This window comes from Andrographis paniculata, unplaced genomic scaffold (genome assembly GCF_009805555.1).
Source record: "Andrographis paniculata isolate CXL003 unplaced genomic scaffold, ASM980555v1 Contig32END, whole genome shotgun sequence".
NCBI classification, from domain to species: Eukaryota; Viridiplantae; Streptophyta; class Magnoliopsida; order Lamiales; family Acanthaceae; genus Andrographis; species Andrographis paniculata.
In genome coordinates, this window is record NW_026137565.1 from 4099214 (window position 1) to 4121978 (window position 22765).

General features: G+C 26.6%; 1 protein-coding gene across 1 annotated transcript; it reads left to right on the forward strand.

Annotated features, from left to right (window-relative positions):
* The first annotated feature begins 10313 nt into the window (after window positions 1-10313).
* On the forward strand, window positions 10314-14975 carry LOC127247621 (wax ester synthase/diacylglycerol acyltransferase 4-like). Its single transcript, XM_051269556.1, has 5 exons — window positions 10314-10640; window positions 11403-11975; window positions 12746-13099; window positions 14127-14264; window positions 14593-14975. Exons 1-5 carry the CDS (start codon window positions 10422-10424, stop codon window positions 14737-14739), a joined length of 1431 nt encoding a protein of 476 aa, XP_051125513.1. The 5' UTR covers window positions 10314-10421; the 3' UTR covers window positions 14740-14975.
* Window positions 14976-22765: the final 7790 nt, after the last annotated feature.

The window sequence follows — 22765 nt, forward strand, 5'->3', positions numbered from 1 at the left end:
TGTAACACTTAGTGTTGATATTACTTACATTTGATAGACTTAGTATTGTTTGGTTGGTGTTGATGCCTCAGGAACAATGCCTTGGGCCTTTGCTACTTAGACTACATTGGCTTGTCTGGTCTGTTTTGTTTTACTTGGATTGTATAGCATGTATTAGGAGAACTACGTATGGCTTGATCCCATTTGGGTACGTAGGCAGCCCACTTTGGGTGCAGCCATTCGATTGAGCGTACCCTTCTCGCAACATATATCACTTCGTCGATCAAAAGTCTCCTTCGAGCGGATGCAGATGGTCTCCCGACTTTCCATTTCAGGTAGCAGGTTTCACCCACTTACTTGTTTTTTGTGACACATAGTGTTGATATTACTTACACTTGATAGATTTAGTATTGTTTGGTTGGTGTTGATGCCTCAGGCATTTTGCCTTAGGCCTTTGCTACTTGGACGACATTGGCTTGTCTGGTCTGTTTTGTTTGACTTTAACTGTATAGCCTGTATTAGGAGAACTACGTATGGCTTGATCCCGTTTGGGTACGTAGGCAGCCCACTTTGGGTGCAGCCATTCGATTGAGCGTACCCTTCTCCCAACATATATCACTTCGTCGATCAAAAGTCTCCTTCGAGCGGATGCAGATGGTCTCCCAACTTTCCATTTCAGGTAGCAGGTTTCATCCCCTTACTTGTTTTTTGTTACACTTAGTGTTGATATTACTTACACTTGATAGACTTAGTATTGTTTTGTTGTGTTGATGCCTCAGACATATTGCCTTGGGCCTTTGCTACTTAGACTACCTTGGCTTGTCTGGTATGTTTTGTTTGACTTAGACTGTATAGCCTGTATTAGGATAACTACGTATGGTATGATCCCGTTTGGGTACGTAGGCAGCCCACTTTGGGTGCAACCATTCGATTGAGCGTACCCTTCTCCCAACATATATCACTTCGTCGATCAAAAGTCTCCTTCGAGCAGACGCAGATGGTCTCCCGACTTTCCATTTCAGGTAGCAGGTTTCACCCCTTACTTGTTTTTTGTGACACTTAGTGTTGATATTAGTTATACTTGATAGACTTAGTATTGTTTTATTGGTATTGATGTCTCAGGAATGTTGTCCTTGACCTTTGCTACTTAGACTACATTGGCTTGTATATATATATATTTCAAATTTTTTTTTTGTTTTTTTTTAAACTGATAATTTACGTAATATTTAAAATTTAAAATGTAAAATTGAAAGAAAATACAATTGAATAAATATTCTTGAAGCGTGCTATATAGGGACATGGATTTGGTTTTTTTTTTTTATATTTATTTTGGAATTTATATACATAATATTATGGTGTGTTTGTTTGGATGTTTAGATTTTGATTTGATATTTGAATAGTAATATTGTGAATTTGTATAGTTGTATAGTTGTAAAATGATATAAATAGGTGTTATATGATATTTTAACTAAATATTTTAATTAAAATTATAAAATTTAAAATGTGACTAATAAATACTAATATTTTATTGTATGTGTAATGATATGTTTGTAATTTAAGGAAAAGTTAAGAATGTTTTAGCATTAGTGTATAATTATGTTTTTAAAAAAATTGGAAATGTATAACTAAACGTAATAGCCTTCAAATTAAGTCCGACAAGACAAATTATATTAGACGAACTATATGTCACATACTATTGGATCTTAAAATTAGGAGGTTTCAAAACCGTTTGTCGATTTGTCTGTATGGGTTCCGGAAGTATTCCAAATAGCTTGTCCGTTATCGAATTTTGGACGGCTCCTTCGGTGGAGCCTGCACGGCTTCGAGCCTAAGCAAGGCTTTGAGCCTAAACGATCGATTTCGATGGATTTAAATTAACATCTTTGGAAAGCGAATAAAAAAAAAGCATGTAATTAGAATTAAAATACATAAAACGAAACTAAAACATGAAAAGAAAATAGAGAAAAATACGAGTTCATCTTCTTGTGCCGGTGTTGATGTGTTTTTTCTTAGTTTTACTTCTAAAATAGAATAACCGTCTCTTCCAACTAAAAGTGACAGTTCCAATTATTCTTCCACCACTCTCAACCGTCTAATAACCTCCCACTACTGTCTCCAACCGTCTAGTAACCTCCTTCCACTCCTTCCATCAGTTCCCCATCAGCTCCCAACCACTTCCATTGCCCTGGACCGGGTTCCACTTGCTCTGAACTTCTTTCATTGCCTCTGTACCAAATTTGTTGCTTACTCCGACTTGTTTCCATTGTACTCTTAGCCGGTCCACGAGGATGTATCCTCAACAGCCTCGAACTAAATGGAATCTTCGGTTTTCCTCTTGTTGGCTTGTTCCATAGAACTTTTTGAATAAAGTATGGAAGTACATACGCCCTCCACTAATGTTAAGTACGAAGTTATTAACCCAGACCTAAAGTAGTTGTTTTCAACCCAATTCAGACAACACTTTCTGATCTTATGGAAATATTGTTCCGGGATGGAGGCGCCATAGTCCAAGAAGTTGATGCCCTAAGGTTCATGGAGGCTGCTGCTTTCGGCCCTGTAGAAGCACCACAATCCAATGAAAATTATTGTCTTCGGCTCTGTGGAAGCAGCAGTCTTTGGCTCCGAGACTTGAAGCTCCATTGCTGTTGAGCGGCTCCGTGGCCAATGAGTTCTGATTCCACTTTTATCTTTGAGCCTCTTTCATGTTCAGGTACTTTTAAACCCTTGTCCAACGCATACAAAATCCGATTTAAAGTGTAAAAGGATATTTATGGAGAATAGCATAAGGCCCGCAAGTGTATTGGAATATTATGGAAAATTGGAGATGCAAAAATTAATGTAAGAATATTATGGGCATATACCATGAAATCAAAAATCAGCATTAATGCCTGCATGTGCATGTGCCCAGCGAATAGCAGGACAGGAATAAAATTACGGGGCTTTGTTTATCTATTAGAACATTTTTAGTAATTTTGCTACTGCTAACTTTATAAATATATATATATATATAATATTAATTTTTTTTTCCACATAAAATATTTGAAGCGTTCAAATAAATTTTTTTTAAAATATGAATTTATATTTTTTAATTTTTTAATCTCAATTAAAATTAAATTATTTAGTTATATGAACTTATAATTATTTTTATTATAAAATTATTAATTTTACTAATATACTTTGTAATTATTTATTAATTATATTTTACGTAAATTCTTGTACATACAATAATTATAAAATTAAATATCATTTTCAATTATTTTTATTTTTTTAAAGTGTAAAAGTCTCAAAATCAAAAAGGCAAAATCAGGATCATATAAAACCCGGCTAAATCTAAAAATAATACTTTCTTTGCTAAATCTAAAAATAATACTTTCTTTCTTCCTTAATAAATTATGTATTTGTTTTTTACTTTTCATTCGTCTCCTAACAATTTTTTTATATAACTGTATAATCTACTTAATATTAAAAATATATTTACAATTTTCGCTATATTACAAATATTATTGCATTTATATCGTACAAAGTAAATAATGTTATTTTTGTCATTTTATTTTAATTTGTACTACATATCTGTATTATATTAATATTAAAAAAATTATGTGCAAAAAACAATCAGATACTTATTCAAGAGACGAAGTGAGTACAATCTATATATAAATCATGAGAAAACTGTCATTTTAGTTCCTAGAACATATATATAAATCGTCATGTAAATGAATTTTTTTTTTGCCCAATTGATCATCTGATGCTGGAGATTTGCTCATGAGGTACGGCGGAGCACACGTGTCCGTTGAGTAAGCACCACCTGACATATACGTGGAAAACGTCGAAGGATCATTCATGCCAAAAAAATTTAGTTGTAGGACTAATTTAATACTCTCTTCTCCAAACACAAACACCTGCAACATTTATTTTTTAGTCTGTCATAAACATTCTGAAATATTTTTAAAATTTGGAGTAATGAAATATAATTTCTATCTCATATTTTAATATTCTCTTCTCCAAACACCCTACAACATTTTAGGACTAATTTAATACTCTCTTCTCCAAACACCTTAATATATTTTTTTAGTCTATCATAAATATTCTGCAATATTTCTAAAATATGAAGTAATGAAATATATTTAATTTTTATATCACACTTTATCTCATTATATCACTCAAATAAATATACATTTTTCGTTAATCATATCATTTAATTCCCAAATTATTTTATTTAATACTATCTACAAAATTCTTATGCCAAAACAAATGTTGCACCAGGTTTGGACGAAGGGAGTATAAAATTTAGTTATGATCTTAGAATGATTCTCAAATATTTTTCACAAGACATCCACTCAATTTTCATCGTGTTACGACGGTGCCATATTAGTAACTCCAACGCATGATGACCATTTGTACGAACATATTATTTTATTTGTAGAATTATTAATATGCAAAGTCAAATTATGAATTTAAAATGATAAGAGGTCACTTGCAATACTAAAAGAAATAGGTTTTTTTATATTTGAGTTGAACTCAATTTAAATTAATAAGTTTTTGAAAAAACACAAACTATTAAATTAAAATTATTTTTATATATAATAAATTAATTAATATATTATAATCGATTTGTCATGTCGATTTTAGTTAAGGGTCTCTATCTTAACTCTATTTATTTATATTGTGTTGGGTTCGCGCCTATATATATATATATTTAATCGGATCAAAATTCTTAACTCAAATTCAATTATTTTGTATTGAGTTATCATATCATATCAGTTTTTGCTGATTGTTTACATACTTAATGTTAAATTTTAATTGTTTAGCCGTGTTTATATAATCATATTCTATAATGAGTTTATTTTTAATATTGTGCAATATACTATCATTTAACATATATAATATTAAATTAAATATATATTAGATAAATAATTAATTTTAATTTTAATATTTCTAACATATTAAAAAACTATCCAAAGCACCATATAATACATTGCTATTGTATTGTGAGATGATTAATAGATAGCCAGTCCAAACGAGCCAACTTACACTACTAGAAAAAATGTTGATAATTGCGAAAATTTATCGCAAATTTTAATTTGCAGATAATTAAAAGTCACCGAAAGTAATTTCGTGACAAGTTTATATCACAACTTTTTGCTTTGACTGTTCCTAATATTTGCATAAAAAGTTACAAACAACTTTTCGTGATTATTTAAAGGAACGACTTATGTAACGAAAATGTCGTAAATATTTTTATTCCGTGTTTTTTACTATTTCTTCAAAAAATAGTCACAAAAAATTTTCGCGACTATTTTTAGCTGCGGAAAAAATAACCATAATACTTACAACATTTTAAATTATTACAGATATTGTCATTGTATATTTCTGTGAATTTTTAAAATCAAATATCATACCATAAGTAACGAAAACAACCATAAATTTTTCTTATTATCGTTCGTAACTATTTAAAGTAATAAAAAAATAATAAAATCATTCAATATCTTTATTACAAATAATCAACTTAAAGTAATATATTTTATATTTTTAATACAATTTCTCATACTACACATAAAAAATTAATTCATTTAAAAATATAGGATGAACGGATCGAATTGTTTATCTGGCCGCTTGACTATCCTCATTACTTGTTTTATTGTGCTGAGTTGGAAGAGGTCTTTAACGGCACAAATAGACCATAGCAATACAAAGGCGAAAAGAACTCCATTTTGTTTATATAGGAATTTTTGGAGGATTTTGGAAATTTGAAAGTTTTGGAAAAAGTAAAAAATTAGTATTTGATTTGATATTTTATGAGAAAAAAAATATATTTGATTTAATATTTTTAAAAAATAAATAATGTCAAATGAGTGAAAATGTATTGCGAAAACAGAGCGTATGTTTGCATCGATTTGGAAAGTCAAGGGAGTTACAAATCAAAAGAGAAAAACTCTTTTTTGGAGTTTAATTCGTGGGTTAAGCCCAATTTTTTATCAAAAGAGAAAAAACTCTAATCCTATGTAGTAATAGGTTTAGTTTTTACCTTCTTGTTAGAGAGGAAGATTATTCGTATATTTGACGGTTTTGTAGTAAAAGTTGCCGATGTATTAAGCCACAAAATCCATAACTTTCCTCCACGCGTTGCAATTGATTAATTAATCATAAAAATTTAATTTTAATTCAATTGAGCTTAACCCACGATGCCTCACGGCCCAAGGCTCATTTTTACTTATTTAAAATAATCAAACCCAATGTTACGCCAAGCCCAAACTCAAGGCCCAAACCAATCCAATCTCAATTAATCCATTTACAATAAATGAAACCACAATATATTTAAGGAAATTATGATTTGTTTGGTCTCCCACGTGAGATAAGACTCTTGACATCCTTATTACTTTTTCTTAAAGCTGGTAAAAATTTATCCGACGCGACAACTCGATACGATCCGATACAAAATAATTGAATTTGGGTCAAATATTTTAACCTGATTATGTATACGGGTTGACACGAATCCGACACGATAATAAACGGGTCGGGTTAGAGTTGAGACTCTCAACTCGAACTAGACACGACAACTCGATTATAATATATTAATATTGATTAATATATTTATTATATATATAAAATAATCATAATTTATTAATTTTCTCATAAATTAATTTAAACTAAGTTCAATTTTAAATAATTCAATTTAATTTACGCTCAAACCAATAAAAACTAACATAACACAACAAAAAATTATTTAATTTGAATCAATAAATTCGACTTAATTATGTGTACGGGTTAACACGAGTCAACTCGAACCCGACACGATAATAAACGGATCAACACGAACCCGACACGATAATAAACTGATTGAATTAGAATTTAGTAATTTAACCCGTTTAAAGTATTCAACCCGACACAAATCGACCAATTACTGGCTCTATTTTTTTCGATGGTTACTCTGATACTACATTGGAATTAGAGATAAATTAAAAAAGACTTCTATCAAAGTAGTGAAAATCATAGACATATTTATAGATGAATTATAAAATAAATATATATCCAAATAACAATTGTCTAATCTAAATTATATATCAATATTATTCAGCTCAACAGCTGCATCTAGTCAAGGCTAAAGCGTTCTTACCTATTTACCTCTTTTATTAAATATATATATATATATAGTAACGAAATTAGCATCTAAATTTCGGACGGGGCAAAATGTTATAATTTATTTAATATTTAGTTAATAAATTTAAATAAATAATAATGACAAATTTATATATAAATTTAGATAGTTTTTTTTTAAAGGAGGCAAATTGTATATAAATACATAAAAATTAATATTTTTAATACTAAAAAAATTATAAAAAATTTGGCTTGGGGGTCACGTAGTTTCGTCTCTGTGTATATATATATATATATATAATATATATGTATACATCTGTATATGTGTGGTGGTTGAGTTAAGCATTAATCCATCTCTGAGCATAAATATTAAATGGACGAAAATTTACAGACAACATAAAATAAAATAAAATATTATATCCCTAGAATTTTTTAAGTTGAATTTAATTTATACATATGGACAAGTCATGTGAAGGTTTGAATTATTGATAAATCCTTACCCTCCAATATTACAATATTGTGTTTGTTCATTTCGGCAAGAAAACTTGTAATATAACAATGCCCCCAACCCAAATCTTGAGGCAGTGACAATTTGCATATTAGAAAAAAATAAATAAATAAAAAATAAATAAAATAATAATTATGGCTCGACTTATTTAAAGTTTGGCATTTTTTGCACCATTCATAAAAAAAATAAAAATAAATAAATGAAATAAAATAAACTTCAGAGTTATTAAATTAAATAGTTATTTCTTTTTATGTAATATTATAAAAAAAAATTAAAATTACATTCAAAATCGGATACTCTCTCCATCCGTCTCTAAGTGTTATATTTACCTTTTACATCGTTGTAGTTAATATTAAAAAATATCTATATATTTATATAACTTTTTATACAAATGTATTTCTATTAGTATTATAATATTTTTGTCATTTTTCCTCTGATATGTATTATATTTTGATATAATAATTAATATTTAATATAAATATTTATTTTGTAAAAAAATATATATAATATATAAATAAATAAATATTAGTATATTTTAGTTTGTTTGGTTTTTTCTCTCAAAAGTAAAATTAATAGTATTATTAGTCAGTACAAATTTCAATAAAAATATATTTTTTTTATAAAATATTTTATCAAGATACTATTAAAATTTAAATTTAAATTTAAATTAAAATCAAGCAAACTTGCATTTGGAACGAACATAAAGATATTACTTTAATAAGTAGAGTGATAGAAATAAACCTTTCTATTCTTTCAACATCATTTTTCAATTACGATTCTTCAAACATAATAAAAAAAAAAAAAAATTAAATACTCATTATAAAAAGTTAAAAATTTATTACCACAAATATTCAATTTAAAATAATATATTTTTTTTATATTTTTAAGATAATTTCCGTACCACGCTAAAAATAATTTCATCTAAAAACGTTGGGTGCCGGAGCTGATAAAATGAATTCTATTTTAAGAAAATTTAAACGAAAAAATAATAAGAATAGTTAAGAATATAATGGCAAGGAAACTTGGGGTTTGATTGTTTTGTGTTTTGATTTGGAGAGAATTTTTTTTTTTATGTGAAATTATAAGAAATTATGTAGATAATATAAAATAATAAATGTGTGTAATATTGTAATTTTTTAAGAAAAATATGTTAGCTCTTTTCACAAAAACACACCTAATCAAAGAGATCCATCCGGTCGGAAGTTTACCCAGTGTGCACTTACGGTGGGCCAGCGCAACGAATCCGACACCATAAAACTATTTTAGCGAAAAAAATTTATTTGTAAAATTATTTTTAAACAAAATTCATTTAAAATTCTAAAATGATAAAATGAATCACGACTAAAAACAACAATTTACCCGATTCTAAATTATAAAATAAACAGACAAACTAAATAAATTATAGCATTACAAATTTTTGGTATGTCTTGCGCTAATTGAATAATTTTTTCAACATAAAAATAAAAAAAAAAGGATAAAATCTAGTAGTATTACATTATAAAATTATAAATTTATTAGCTAAATATTAAATAAATTAAATAAATTATAAACATTTTGCCCTCTCCAAATCAATATATCTCAAAACTCAAACCAAACCCAAACACAAAATAAACAAATAAACTCAAACTTATCCTAAAATTCAAATAAAAACCAAACTCAAACCCAAATTTCTCCAAACCAGCCTAAATAATCACACGATAAGATATTTTGACAATTTTATCTTTATAAATAGAAAAACAAATATTTTTGTAATAGTTAGAAATATTTTAATATTTATATATAAATTACTTTTATTGGACTAAAAAATATATACTTTCGAGAGACAAATAAAATACAGTGAGTTGAGATAGAAAAAATATTTACTTTTCATTTATAACATAAAAATTCTTACACACTCTTAATCTATACTTTTTAAATTTTTAATTACTTTATTAACTCACTAATATATTTTTTAAAATATTTTTATTTTTTTGTATCAATTTTTTAATTTACTTTTTATTTTTGGAAGGACCATATATATATATAACAAGTTGTAGAAAATGTCATGAAATTTAAGAAGAATAATTTGTCATATTGGAGAAGTTCCATCCATCCATCCATTTATCATCAAAGTAATTAATATGAAACAATGTCCCAACCATAACTACATTATATTGCTGTTGGTGCTCAGTCCAAACGGACGACTTGTGATGTGAATGATAAGGAAAAATAAATAAATACATAAAATTATTAAATCATGCCCATCTTCAATCATTTTTATTTTTATTTTTTAAAAATACTCTGAAAGATTAAAATTAAAATTTTGTATTTAAATAATATTGGGTATAATATTTTATAAAAAAAATTAATTTAAATTTTAAATAAACAAGACACAATCTATGGTGTGTATATTTATATTGATATATAATTTTTTTTTTAAAAAAAAAAAAAATTTAAAAGGTTGTGGGTCCCAATATTTATAAATCTTTATGCAATCTTACTTCTTGTCTTTTGTCTCTCAACTTTCTTTCACATTTAACAACAATCAATTGCGTGGAATAATCATCTTTTTCCTGGTTTTGGCCACCTTACAATCTTTTTTAGCAGCCTAAGTTAATTGTTCGAATGTGACATAATTCTACCAACTATCACGACTAATTTTCAATTAATTATTTTATATATATATATAATTAGTGGGCTTTTGCATGCCAAGTCATCAATCTCACAGTACCCCTTCCACCTATATAATCTATATGTATGTGTATCTGTAGCTAGATCTATCCAAATTAATAAACAGTGGAGTGGAGGCACAACAAAACATAGGTACATATTAAATTCAGAGATATATAGAATTAATAATATGAAAGTTGAGGTGCAGCAGCAGCAGCAGCAGGAAGAAGAAGAAGAAGAATTAGGGCTGGAGCCCATGAGCCCTAGTGCTCAGTACTTGAAAAGTTCTGTGTTGTCCCTAACCATTCTTGGAGTTTTGGAATGCCAAGGTCCCATTGATGATTCCTTGGCCATCTCCCTCGTCAAAGATGTTTTCTTGCCAATCAATCCTCGTTTCTCCTCCATCATGGTTCGTATACATATACATATATATAAATATATATGTTCTTTGTGTTTTAGTTAAGTGTGTTTCTTTGGATTTGATTGGATCGAGAAGATTCGATTGTATTTATTTGAAAATGTAAAGTTCAAATAGTAAAAATCGATCAACTTTTGCTAAAGAAAGACAATCTAAAATTTTATTGTTTTTTTTAAGTAAAAGAATTGTTGGATATGATATTTTGTACAGAGAAATTTATAGTAGTATAATTTTATGGTGAATGGCATGATTACATGATAAGAAAATGACATAATGCTATTGGTTTTTTAAATAAAATAATAATTTAATGTGATATTTTATATTTTTTCTGTCCTAAAGTACTATTTTTACCATTTTCTTCTGTTTCACTTCAAATATCTTTTTTATTTTAAAAGAAATAATTATACACTAATATTAAAATACCTTTTAATTTATACATAAATTATAAATATATCGTTACACATGCAATTACTTTCTATATAAAGGCAAAAATATAAAAACCTCTTACACAATCACAAAATACTATTATTTGCTAATCTATTATAAAATTTTAAAAGACTTCTTTGATTTGGGAGGGAGGACAAAATACTTTTATTGTTTTAATCTATTACAAAACTCTAAAAGAGCCATTTGATTTGATTTGGGAAGAGTATGGAAATTGAGAAACTGCAAATAAAATAAGAATTAAAAAAAAAAAAAAAATTGCAAGGAGGATGAACCCTAATGGTGGATTTGTGTACGGACATTGGACAGGTGGCGGGGAAGAAGGGGGTGAAGAAATGGAAGAAGGTAGAGGTGCACGTGGAGGAGCACGTGAAGGTGCCGATCTTCCCCGACGGGATGGCGGCGGAGTACTACGACGATTGCTTCGCCGACTACCTCTCGAACCTGTCGACGGAGCAGCTCCCGCCGTCGCGGCCGCTCTGGGAGATTCACATCGTTAAGTATCCGACGCGGCACGCCGCCGGAAACCTAATTTTCAAGCTCCACCATTCCCTCGGCGACGGCTACTCCCTCATGGGCGCCCTCCTGTCCTGCCTCCAGAGGCTCGACAACCCCTTGTTGCCGCTCACTTTCCCGTCGCGGCAGTCGGCGGCGGACGCCGATCGCCGGAAATCGGTCCTCCGGCGAGTTCCGCGGCTGTTCTCAGGGATTTGGCACACCGTGTATGACTTCGGGTGGAGCCTTCTGAAGAGTAGTCTTAATGAGGATGATAAGTCGCCGATTAGGTCCGGCGAAGACGCTGTGGAGCTCCGGCCGATCGCCACCGCCACCACCACTTTTTCGATTGATCAGATCAAGCAAATCAAGAACAAGCTCAACGTGGTATGTCGTTTTGTTTATTTTTGGCAATAATCAAATTCTTAAGATATTATATATATACCAAATTAGAATATTTAGAATACAGATAAGTCATTAAAATATATATCATTACTTTCAAGTAGAATTTATTAACATTAAAATGATAAACATTTATTGAAAAATTCCTTCTTTTAATTGTTTTCTACCCCAGTAGTAGATGGTTTTACATATAATTTGATCAGATTATTAATTTTAGAAAATACTTAAATTTCAAAATATTAAGAAAAATATTTCGATCATTCTAATTTAACTCATACTATTGTACAGATTTCCACGTTATATAAATAATAATAATAATAATAATAATAATAAATAATGAAGAGAGTTCGACTAACATACGTTGTCTAGGCCATCAGTCTACGTATATTATATATGTACTTTTTATTCAATAATTCAGCAATGGAAAAGAACAGCTTCAATTAATATATATATATATATATACATATAATTATCATGGGAATAATTTTATGGTAGCCCTTGTCGGTATGCATGCTCAACTACCAACCTCATAATAAGCCATTGAGTTTTCAAAATTATCATAAATTTAGAAATATATATATATATATTAAAAATAAATAGAAAAAAAACATATAGTAAACGTGGATAAGAATGACGATGTCTTCTTTGTCAAACTATTTCATGCCCTAATTCGAATTCATCCATGTTGTTATAATAGATATATATATATGTGTACATATTCTAATGTCCCTATTTAAATTTGTACATATATGTAGACTATTAATGACGTGATTACGGGCATAATTATATTTGGGACTCGCCTATACATGCAAAAAACAAGCGAAGGATCGGGCAATTCGAAATCAACAGCCTTAGTGCTATTGAATACGAGGGCCATCGGGGGCTATAGATCCGTGGATGAAATGGTTCGACCCGATTCTGACATGCCATGGGGGAATCGATTTACATTCTTACCTGTTCCTCTTCCTAAACTTACTCCAGAGGAAATACAGAATCCTCTCGTATTTGTTAAAAAGTCTCACCGGATAATTAAGCGCCAGAGAAACTCTGGCTCCGTGTTCTTGACCGGCCAACTTCTTAATATTATTAGCAAATTCAAAGGACCCGAGGTATGTTCTTAACTAATTAATTTTTAAAAAATTATTATTATGCTATTTGATCTGTTTGTCAAAAATATGCATTTTTTTTTACTGTTCGTTAAATTTATGTGCATTTTATTTATAATAAAATATTTTTTTCATTTATAATCTTATTAATCCTACTTTCGTATATAATAATTATTTTGTAATTTTTTTTCATAATATCTCTACTTACTTATTCTACTTTGTATAGAATATTATTTCTTTCATTAATTACAACTCAAATTATAATTTTTACCAATTTCACATGTTGTACTCAAAAATATTAATTTATTTTTTAATAAAAGTAATCATATATTAATATCAAACTATATGTTTACTTAAATTATAAATATATAATTATACAGACAATTATTTTATACATAAAGTAAAAAAAAACAAAAATATCAAAAAATTCTTTCAATTAATTAATAAAATACTATTATTTTTTTAATCTACTATAAAATTTCAAAATAATACATTAAAAATAGGATGGAAAGAATATTATTTTTTAGTTTTCATGCAGACAACCTCATATAATTTGAGTCTTAATATATATGTATGAAATTAGTTGGATGGATAGAGTTGAATTATTATTTAGGGATTAGGGAAGGGAAAATAACAACCAATCACACTTCTAATTCCTCTATCTTTCTTTCTTTTTGTTTGATTGTAATATTATGAAATGAATTGTTCAATTTTGGGAATTTGGAGTGGTCAATTTGGAAGAAAATAAATTGTGGGCAATGTGGGCCATAATGTAATTAACAAAGAAGTTGAGTAAGAGTCAAGGTTGGGGACACGTAAGCATCAATAATTATCATATTAATAAGTGTCTTGGTCTGATTTATAATCCATCTTTTTTTCTTACACAACAATCTCATTCTGATTGACTGAATGGGTTTCCTCGGTTTTTCGGGTAGCGGTTGTAGATTTTTATGTCATCGAAAAAAAAAATTCATATATAGTTCCGATAAAATTAAATTCAATATATATATATATATTGTGCTAAGTGCAGGCAACAGCAAAATATATCCACGGGACCTTAAAGAACACGAGCATGGCAATATCGAATCTGATAGGGCCTGTCGAACAAATGGCATTAGCCAACCAACCTGTTAAGGGATTGTATTTCATCGTGGCTGGGCCACCCCAGGTATATATGTATTAATTTATTTTAATATTAACGTAAAATTGGTAATAATTCTTCTATAATTTCGAAATTTTATACTTTAAAAATTGCATAAGACTCTTTATATTAAAAGAAAAGAAAAAAAAAAAAATTTGTATGATGAGAAAATAACATTTCATCTATATTTTTTGAAACCACAAGAGGAATTTTGTTAGCAATTTTTAAAGTAAAAAAAAAATTATGTTGAATTTTGAAATAACACCGAAGTTATCGGCAATTTTACCTAATTCTAATTTAGTTTTAATTTGAATCTTATTTGATAGAAATTGATTAATTAATTTGGTATATGCAGAGCCTGTCAGTAACTATGATAAGTTACGTGGGAAAGCTTAGAATTGCACTGAATATGGAAAAGGGTTTTATGGATCCAAATAAGTTCAAGTCCTGCATAGAGTACGCCTTCGATGCCATTTCTAAAGCTGCACTTCTTCAATCATAGCATATTTATATATATATATATATATATTAATTAACCCATTATTATTATTATTATTATTATTATTATTATTATTATTATTATTATTGATGTATGTACACAAGCAAATTGCAATTCGTTTGTGTTACACATATATATCAAGTACAAGGTATGATGAATTAATGACTGTTCCACTTCGGTCTTAATAGAATTTGAAGGTTTAAATTTTTTATTTAAATAATATTTATTTTGTTTTAAAATTTTTATTTATTTATTTTTCAAGCGCTAATGAGTGACGACAATGGTTGGTAGAATTTTGTGGAAGAATGTTTGGGGGTTTGGATTTTGACTTTTGAATAGTAAAAAATTAGAATTTGAATAGTTGTATGATGTGATATAAAGAGGTATTGATGTGATTTTTTAAATGTAAAATTAATTTTTAATATAATATAAAAAATAAAAAATAGGGTTTGATTTGAAGTTTTGAGGAAAAAAAAAATGAGATGAATCTCCCAAACAAACACAGCATAAGAAGACGAATTAATTAACTTGAAATATACAGGACTGCTGCTAGAGGTGGGCACGGTTCGGATATTTACAAATATACAAGTATTTAATATCTGAATCGAACCGAATAAATACTCAAAACTGTGAACCGTATCCTAATGAAAATTTTGGTTAACCGAAAATATTTGCAATATTTGCAAATAATTCAAATCGAATCGAAATTTAAAAAATATATATTAAAAAATCATTAAAATTCTAATTAAATAAAAACATTTGCAAATATTTCAAATATCCAAACCGAAACCGAATCGAAACCAAACCGAATATAATTTTTAATATAAATTTTAAGATATAATACTTCTTCTGTCTCATAACAAACTATCTATTTTTTCATTTTAGTCTGCTAAGAAAGTATTCATTTCCTTTTTAACTGTACTATCTACCTAACATTACAAATATAATACAATTTACAATATATTACACAAATATCATTACCTTTATATCACACAATACTAATAATGTTATTTTAGTATTTTCTACTTTATTCCTACGAAATTCCAATATAATACTAATATTTTTAAATTTCGTGCAAAAAGCAAACGGATACCTAATTATGGAACGGATGAAGTAATATAAATATATAAATATATTCGGTTCAGTTAACCGAACCGAAAAAAATATCAAAAATCCAAACCGAATCGAACCGAATAAATATTAAATATGTAGCATTTATATTCGAACCCGATTTGCTCGATTAGTCGAAAATTTGATTCCAGTTCTATTCGATTTTTTTAGCCACCCCTAACTGACTGGGAGAGTTGGAGAATAGTTAAAGTGACGTCAAGATAAGAGGTAGCAATTTTGAGTTGGGCCAAATAATTTTTATTTCATATTGGATTGGCCCGGCCCATTTTACAATTGGGCTTGAAAGCTTAAACTCAAGAATGACCGGTTAAAATCGTGTTGAGCCAGTCAAATCAACCTAATTTCTATATTTTTTTTTTAAAAAAAAAATGTATTACAAAACTTTTTATTAAAAATAAACTAAATTATTTTTATTATAATTAAAAAATTTAACATTAAATATATATAACATTTTTACTTTTTATATATTTATAATATTTGTTAAATTGTGCTGGACCAAGCATGATCCAATTTGCACAGGCCCAAACACGGCCCAAATTTTCAACAGTACTAGCCCAGCCCAAAAATTTATTTGAGCTTATTTTAAGTTCAAATGCTTATTTTCCAGCTAAAATATCTAGTGGTTGTGTTTGTTTCGGGGATTGGATTTGAAATCTACTGTTGATCCCATTTATTTCCCTCAAAAGTATTAAATTGAACATTTATTTTTTATTTTTTATATTATATTAAAAACATCACGTCAACCCCTATTTATATCATATCATACAATTATTCAAATTCAAAACTTTTACTATTCAAATCTCAACTTAAAATCTAAACCCCAAAAACAAACACACCCTAAATGAAATGAAAGTTTTTATATAATAATTAATGAAATACTGACCCAGAGGAATAAACTCAACACCTAGTCTTCAAACAAGAGATGTCTAACCATTGTTTGATCTCTACTGACATAATTCTCTTTACAACTCTAACTATATTGAAAATCTTGTATTTGATTATAACTCCGTTAAGCGAGCAAATTTTATTTTCTAACTCTAACTCTATTATAAGAGAGCAAGTCATTTTAATTCATTGAGAATGAAAACGGATTCTGTTTTCGATTCTAATTCAAAATTTTCTTTTATTTATTTAGACAAATTTGAAAATCATTTTATATATATATATATATATTTTTTTTTTTTTCTAGCTCTATTTTTTTTTTTTTTTTTTTTTGGTATTGATTAGGCTCACAAGACAGATGTATCATTTCATTTTATTTCATTTCCTACAAATAAATCCAACAACCAAAGTTATTACACACATCCACCTTCACTAAAGTGCCCCACTATTGTCAACCTCTTAAATTTCTTCCCATATATTATGCACCACTTGCTTATTATTATTACTATTATTATTATTATTATTATTATTATTAATTTGTTTGGCTGTCTTTCATTTCATTTCATTTTTTTTCAATTTTTAATATATTTTCAATATTCATATAAAAATACATTTTTTTCAAGTTATTTAATAGATTATATATATATATAATTATTCAAAATATTAAATTGAATATTTATATTATATTATATTATACTATTAAATAACTTTATATATAATCTAAACTTTTTCCTTTTTTTTTTTTAAAAAAAAAATGGCTAAAACTCAATCAAAGATACCTTTATTTTGATATATGCTCCTGCTTGGCTTTATCGAATTCTCTCAGCCAAATATTGTCAACTTTTATTTTAAGTAACAACAAAAGATTTCTTCTTATGTTTCTTGACTCTGACTAATTTTGTTTATTTTTCTACCTATTGAAATATAATTATACATTTTAATCACATTTTAAAATTCATAATTTATAATTTTTATATTTAATTAATTATTTAGTTATTTTAATTTTAATTTAATTATTTTTATTATTATTAAGAAGAGATCCAGCTCCAACCTAAAACCAATTGATAATAACTGAAGTCTCTTTACCCTTATAAGTTAAGGAGAGATACCACATTCTTTTTTTTTTTAGTGAAATATATTCAACAATTATATCATAATGATTTTTAATAATACATTTTTAAATTATTTAGTTGGACGAGGGAGTAATAAATTTAATTTAATTTATTGCTTCAAATGATTTTATCTTTGTGATTTTCCTTATAGTGTAGGCCAAGTAGAGAAACTTTGGTGTGTTTTCTCACGGAGGTTTTGGAAAATTTGGGATCAGTGTTTGGTTTTTATTTTTATTTTTTTAATTTTAAAATATGTTTGAATTTATGTGTTTTTTTTTTTCAATGTAAGTTTGGTTTGGATTTAAAGAGATTTGATATTTGTTGATTTGATGGGTAATAAGCATAATAATATAAATGTGTAATAAATTTAAAGTTTTAAAATTAATAATAGTATGATTTGATTATGAATTTATATTATATAAACATATATATTTTAAAATTTTATTTTTTGGTATTATAAAAAATTTTATTCTCTACCAAATGACATATATATTGTATATATTTTATTTAACTATAATTATTATAATTATCAAATAATTACTTTACATGAATTTGTTCACGGCCATGCATATTATACCGTATTTTTTTTAATTTAAATAAAAAAAAATTTAAAAAAAGGAAAAAGCCGCAAAACTGCAGCTAGCGGCTGCCAGCGGTTGAAAATAATACTCCTTCGTTCCTTAACAATTTATTTATTTTTTTATTTTGGTCCGTGCCATAACAAAATATTAATTTCTTTTTGTAGTAATTGTATCATCTGCCTAACATTACAAATATCCTTCCAATTTATAATATATTACACAAATATCATTATTTTTATATCACATAATACTAATAGGGTTAATTTAGTTTTTTTTTTTTACCTTTATTTCTACTTTATCCTAATATAATACTAATATTTCTAAAACTTCGTGCAAGCAAATAGATATATAGATATGAGACGAAGGGAGTAATATATTATGTTATATGAAACTCTATTATTAGAATATGTATTGAATATTGTATTATTATATATTTTCAAATATGTGCTACTAGCTATCTTATTGTGTATGTGTTCACTAAATAAAATTAACACCAAATTTAAATGATTCAATTAGTACATAAATCGAACCCACAAAACATATTGAAAGTTAAACTTGAGGGTATGTTTCTTTTTGGTTGATTTTGAAAAAAAATTAGATTGTATTTGATATTAAAATAATGTTTAATAAAATATTTTGTAAGAGAAAAATAATATATATATATTTTTAAAAAAATACAAATCAAATTAATAAAATTTAAAAAACTTGGCAAAAGATACAAATAAGCCTCACATAAAATTTTATTTAAACAAGAGAATATTTGACTTTTTATTACATCGTTATTTAACCTTATTTTTCCATAAAGGACTATTTTTAGTCAAAGAAGCCATTTATTGTTGGTTGGTTTAGGCTATCTTATTTTAGAGTTTTGTTTATGTATTTTGCTATTTAATAGAAATATATTCTTCTTCCAAAATATTATATTAAATAAGTTTACACTCTAAAATTATTAATACTAAAAAATATATTTTCTACAGTATTTTCATGATTTCACTTATCTTTGAAAAGAATATCTAAAATTATTAATACCAAACAAATATACTTCAAAATTTTCTAAATTATTATCATAAAAAACAAAAGCATATACTTCCTCAGTCAAAACAAGAGGAACATTTATTTTTTACACGTAAATTTTTTAATATTAGTATATATTGGTTTATAGTGAAAAAGACAAAAATGTCTCTATTAGATTGTGTGATACAAAAGTAATAACATTTATGTAATATATTAGAAGCTGTAAGAGTATTTATTATGTTAGATATGTAGTACAATTACTAAATTAAGAAATAATATCTTTATTTTGGGACGGAAAAAAATGAAAAATAATATCATTTTTATGTGACAAAGAGAGTAGTTTAATTTGCATTAAGAGACTAATAGATATATTTTTATCATTTTTTTTATAATTTGTACTATATTTTAATATAATAATTAATGTTTAAATATCAATAAAAAACAACTGTATACTTTCTGATCGAACGATATGAGGAATGAGGATCACTTTCCAATACAAACAATTCTTTTCTAAGACCATTTCCAACCTATTTCTTCATTTTTGCAGTAGCTACGATAACAATGCAGTTGATCTACGATAATTTTACTCAAACCATAAACTTTAATTTTTCACTTTTAAAAAGTATATTCTCTATGTATTCCTCTTTTATATTATTTTATATAACCTTTTATATTTATAAATTACACTCAAACTTTAATTTATTATTACAATATAACCCACATATATAATTACACATTATTTTTAAAAAATTATATAATTATATATATTTTTTGAAAGATAAAATTATATATTACTTTTTTTTTAAAAAAAAAAATATACATTATTTTTAAAAAAGAAAATTATATATTTTTTAAAAAAGTAAAATTATACATAATTTTTCAAAAAAATAAAATTGCATATCATTTTTAAAAAAAATAAAATTACTTAATATACCAAAAAAAAAATAACAAAAATACACAAACACCACAAAATACCACACAAACTCCACTTAAAAAATGGAATGGAGTGTAGAGTGTTACCCTCAAAATAGAGTAACACTGTATCGGACTGCAAAAATGGGAGAAATTTTGAGGGTCGGTTGGAGCCTCCCCCAATTCTTGACTAATGCTAAAAAAAAGAAATGTTAGTATTTTTTAAATTAAGGGCTCTAAAAGGAATTTTTATTTAAAATATTATATTAAATATCTTTTCAATTATCATATTTATTATTTAAAAGAAAAGAATAATAATAAAAAAAAAAAAAAAAAAAAACTATTTCAAATACAAATAAAGTCACCCACACCCATAATCGTTGACGGTTGGTTAAGAAAAAAATAAAATTAAGGTTGACCACGACTCTGAGTCTTCGTCTAGAGCTCACAGAGCAGTGTTTATTGACAACGAGAAATGTTCAATTGCCATGAATTTCGTCAAAATTATATTTTTAATATTAAGTAAATATTACGATTATTAAAAATAAATAAATATTTTGGGACAGTCGAAAGAGAGTAAATATATATATAAACAAGTTGGACATGTAGTGCACCTCCATACTTTAGTTGTGGCTACAGCAAACGTAATTGGTTACAAGTTGATACATTTAATAGGATGTTCGATTTTAAATTATGTATTCATATTTATTTAATTAAAAACATAAATTTAAATTATAATTTAAATATTTTTAAAATTACTGTATTTAATTATGAATATATATACAACGTGAAAATTGATTTTTAGAAATTACAAATTTATTTAGTTTTATTCTCAAATTAGAATTAGAATTAAGAAATTGTTAAATTAAAAATAAAAAAAGGACATTAATGTATCATCAAAATATATAAATACAAATCCCGTGACCGTGAGGTCATAAGTTTAAACCTTCGACGCCTTCATGCTACATATAATTCGCCTAATGTGACATGTTTTATCGGAATTAGTTTACGGTATTAGGTTCAGCCGAAGTTTACCAAATGTACATTTTCGGATAGCGGAACAAACTAAAGTCATAGAACAATTAAGGTTTTGAATTATATTATTAATACATATTATTGTTACTTTGATATATTTTTTCTTATAAAAGAATTATAATTATTTTTAAAAAATTTAAGAAACTTGTGTATTTCTTTCGTAGGCCCAATCTAAATCTAAATCATCTCAAAGAAATTCTCTATTTCAGTAGTAAGAATATCGTTGACACGAATTTTACAATCTCTTAGATGATAACTACCGTTAATATAATACCCCCTCCGTCCATTTACAAGGGTTACATTTACTTTTGGCGCAGTGTTTAAGAAATAATAGTATTTTAATTATAGTGAATAGTTAAAAGTAGTGTAATGACATTTTTGCCTTTATTTTTTTGTGTAAAAGTAATGATGTGATGTAAAGTAAGTGTATTTGTGGAAAAAAAGTAGGGTATTTAATGAAATGTAAACTTTATAATTGAACGTCCCAAAATAGAAACATGTAAACTTTGTAAGCAGACGGAGGGAGTATATAGTTTTTAAATATGTTTTTATCAAATATAATTTTAATATCAAAATTAAACTAATTTATCCTAAGGGTGTGTTTGTTTGGGAGTTTGGATTTTGAGTTGGGATTTGAATAGTAAAAATTTTGAATTTGAATAGTTGTATGATATGATATAAATAGGTGTTGATGTGATGTTTTAAATGTAAAATTGATTTTTAGTATAATATAAAAAATAAAAAATAGATTTTTGATTTGATGTTTTTGGGGAGAAAAAATTGGATGAATAGTGTAAATCTAATCCAATCCCCCAAACAAACACACCCTAAATTCGTCCACCCAATCTAAATCTAAATCCTCCAAAATTTCAATCCTCAGGCCATCTCCAACCCTCCATTCCATTTTTGGAGTTGCTACAGTAAAAATGCAAATGCAGGTGATCTACAATAACCATAAACTTCAATTTTTACTCTAAAAAGTATATTCTCTGTGTATTCCTCTTTTATATTATTTTATATAACTTTTCATATATATAAATTACACCACAACTTTAATTTATTTTTACATTAGATCCATACACATATAATTTATAAATTATTTAAAAATTACATATATAAAAATTAACATTTATAATTAATAAATATTACAAATAAAATAGTTTTAAATAAATAATTAAATGCTATCAAGACAAATATGATCATAATAATTAAACATAATTTTTTACAAAGTAAAATTACACGTTAATTTAAAAAATAAAATTGCATATCACTTTTAAAAAAATAAAAATTATATTACATATCACTTTTAAAAAAATAAAAATTATATCACTTTTCAAACAGTAAAATTATATATCAATTTAA

What these genes read in the sequence shown, in the direction of transcription:
- LOC127247621 (XM_051269556.1), top strand. Translation starts at nt 10,422, where the DNA reads ATGAAAGTTGAGGTGCAGCAGCAGCAGCAGCAGGAAGAAGAAGAAGAA. An exon ending in TCAAGAACAAGCTCAACGTG is followed by an intron (nt 11,976 to 12,745) that starts GTATGTCGTTTT and finishes ACATATATGTAG; the next exon opens with ACTATTAATGACGTGATTAC. An exon ending in GCAAATTCAAAGGACCCGAG is followed by an intron (nt 13,100 to 14,126) that starts GTATGTTCTTAA and finishes TGCTAAGTGCAG; the next exon opens with GCAACAGCAAAATATATCCA.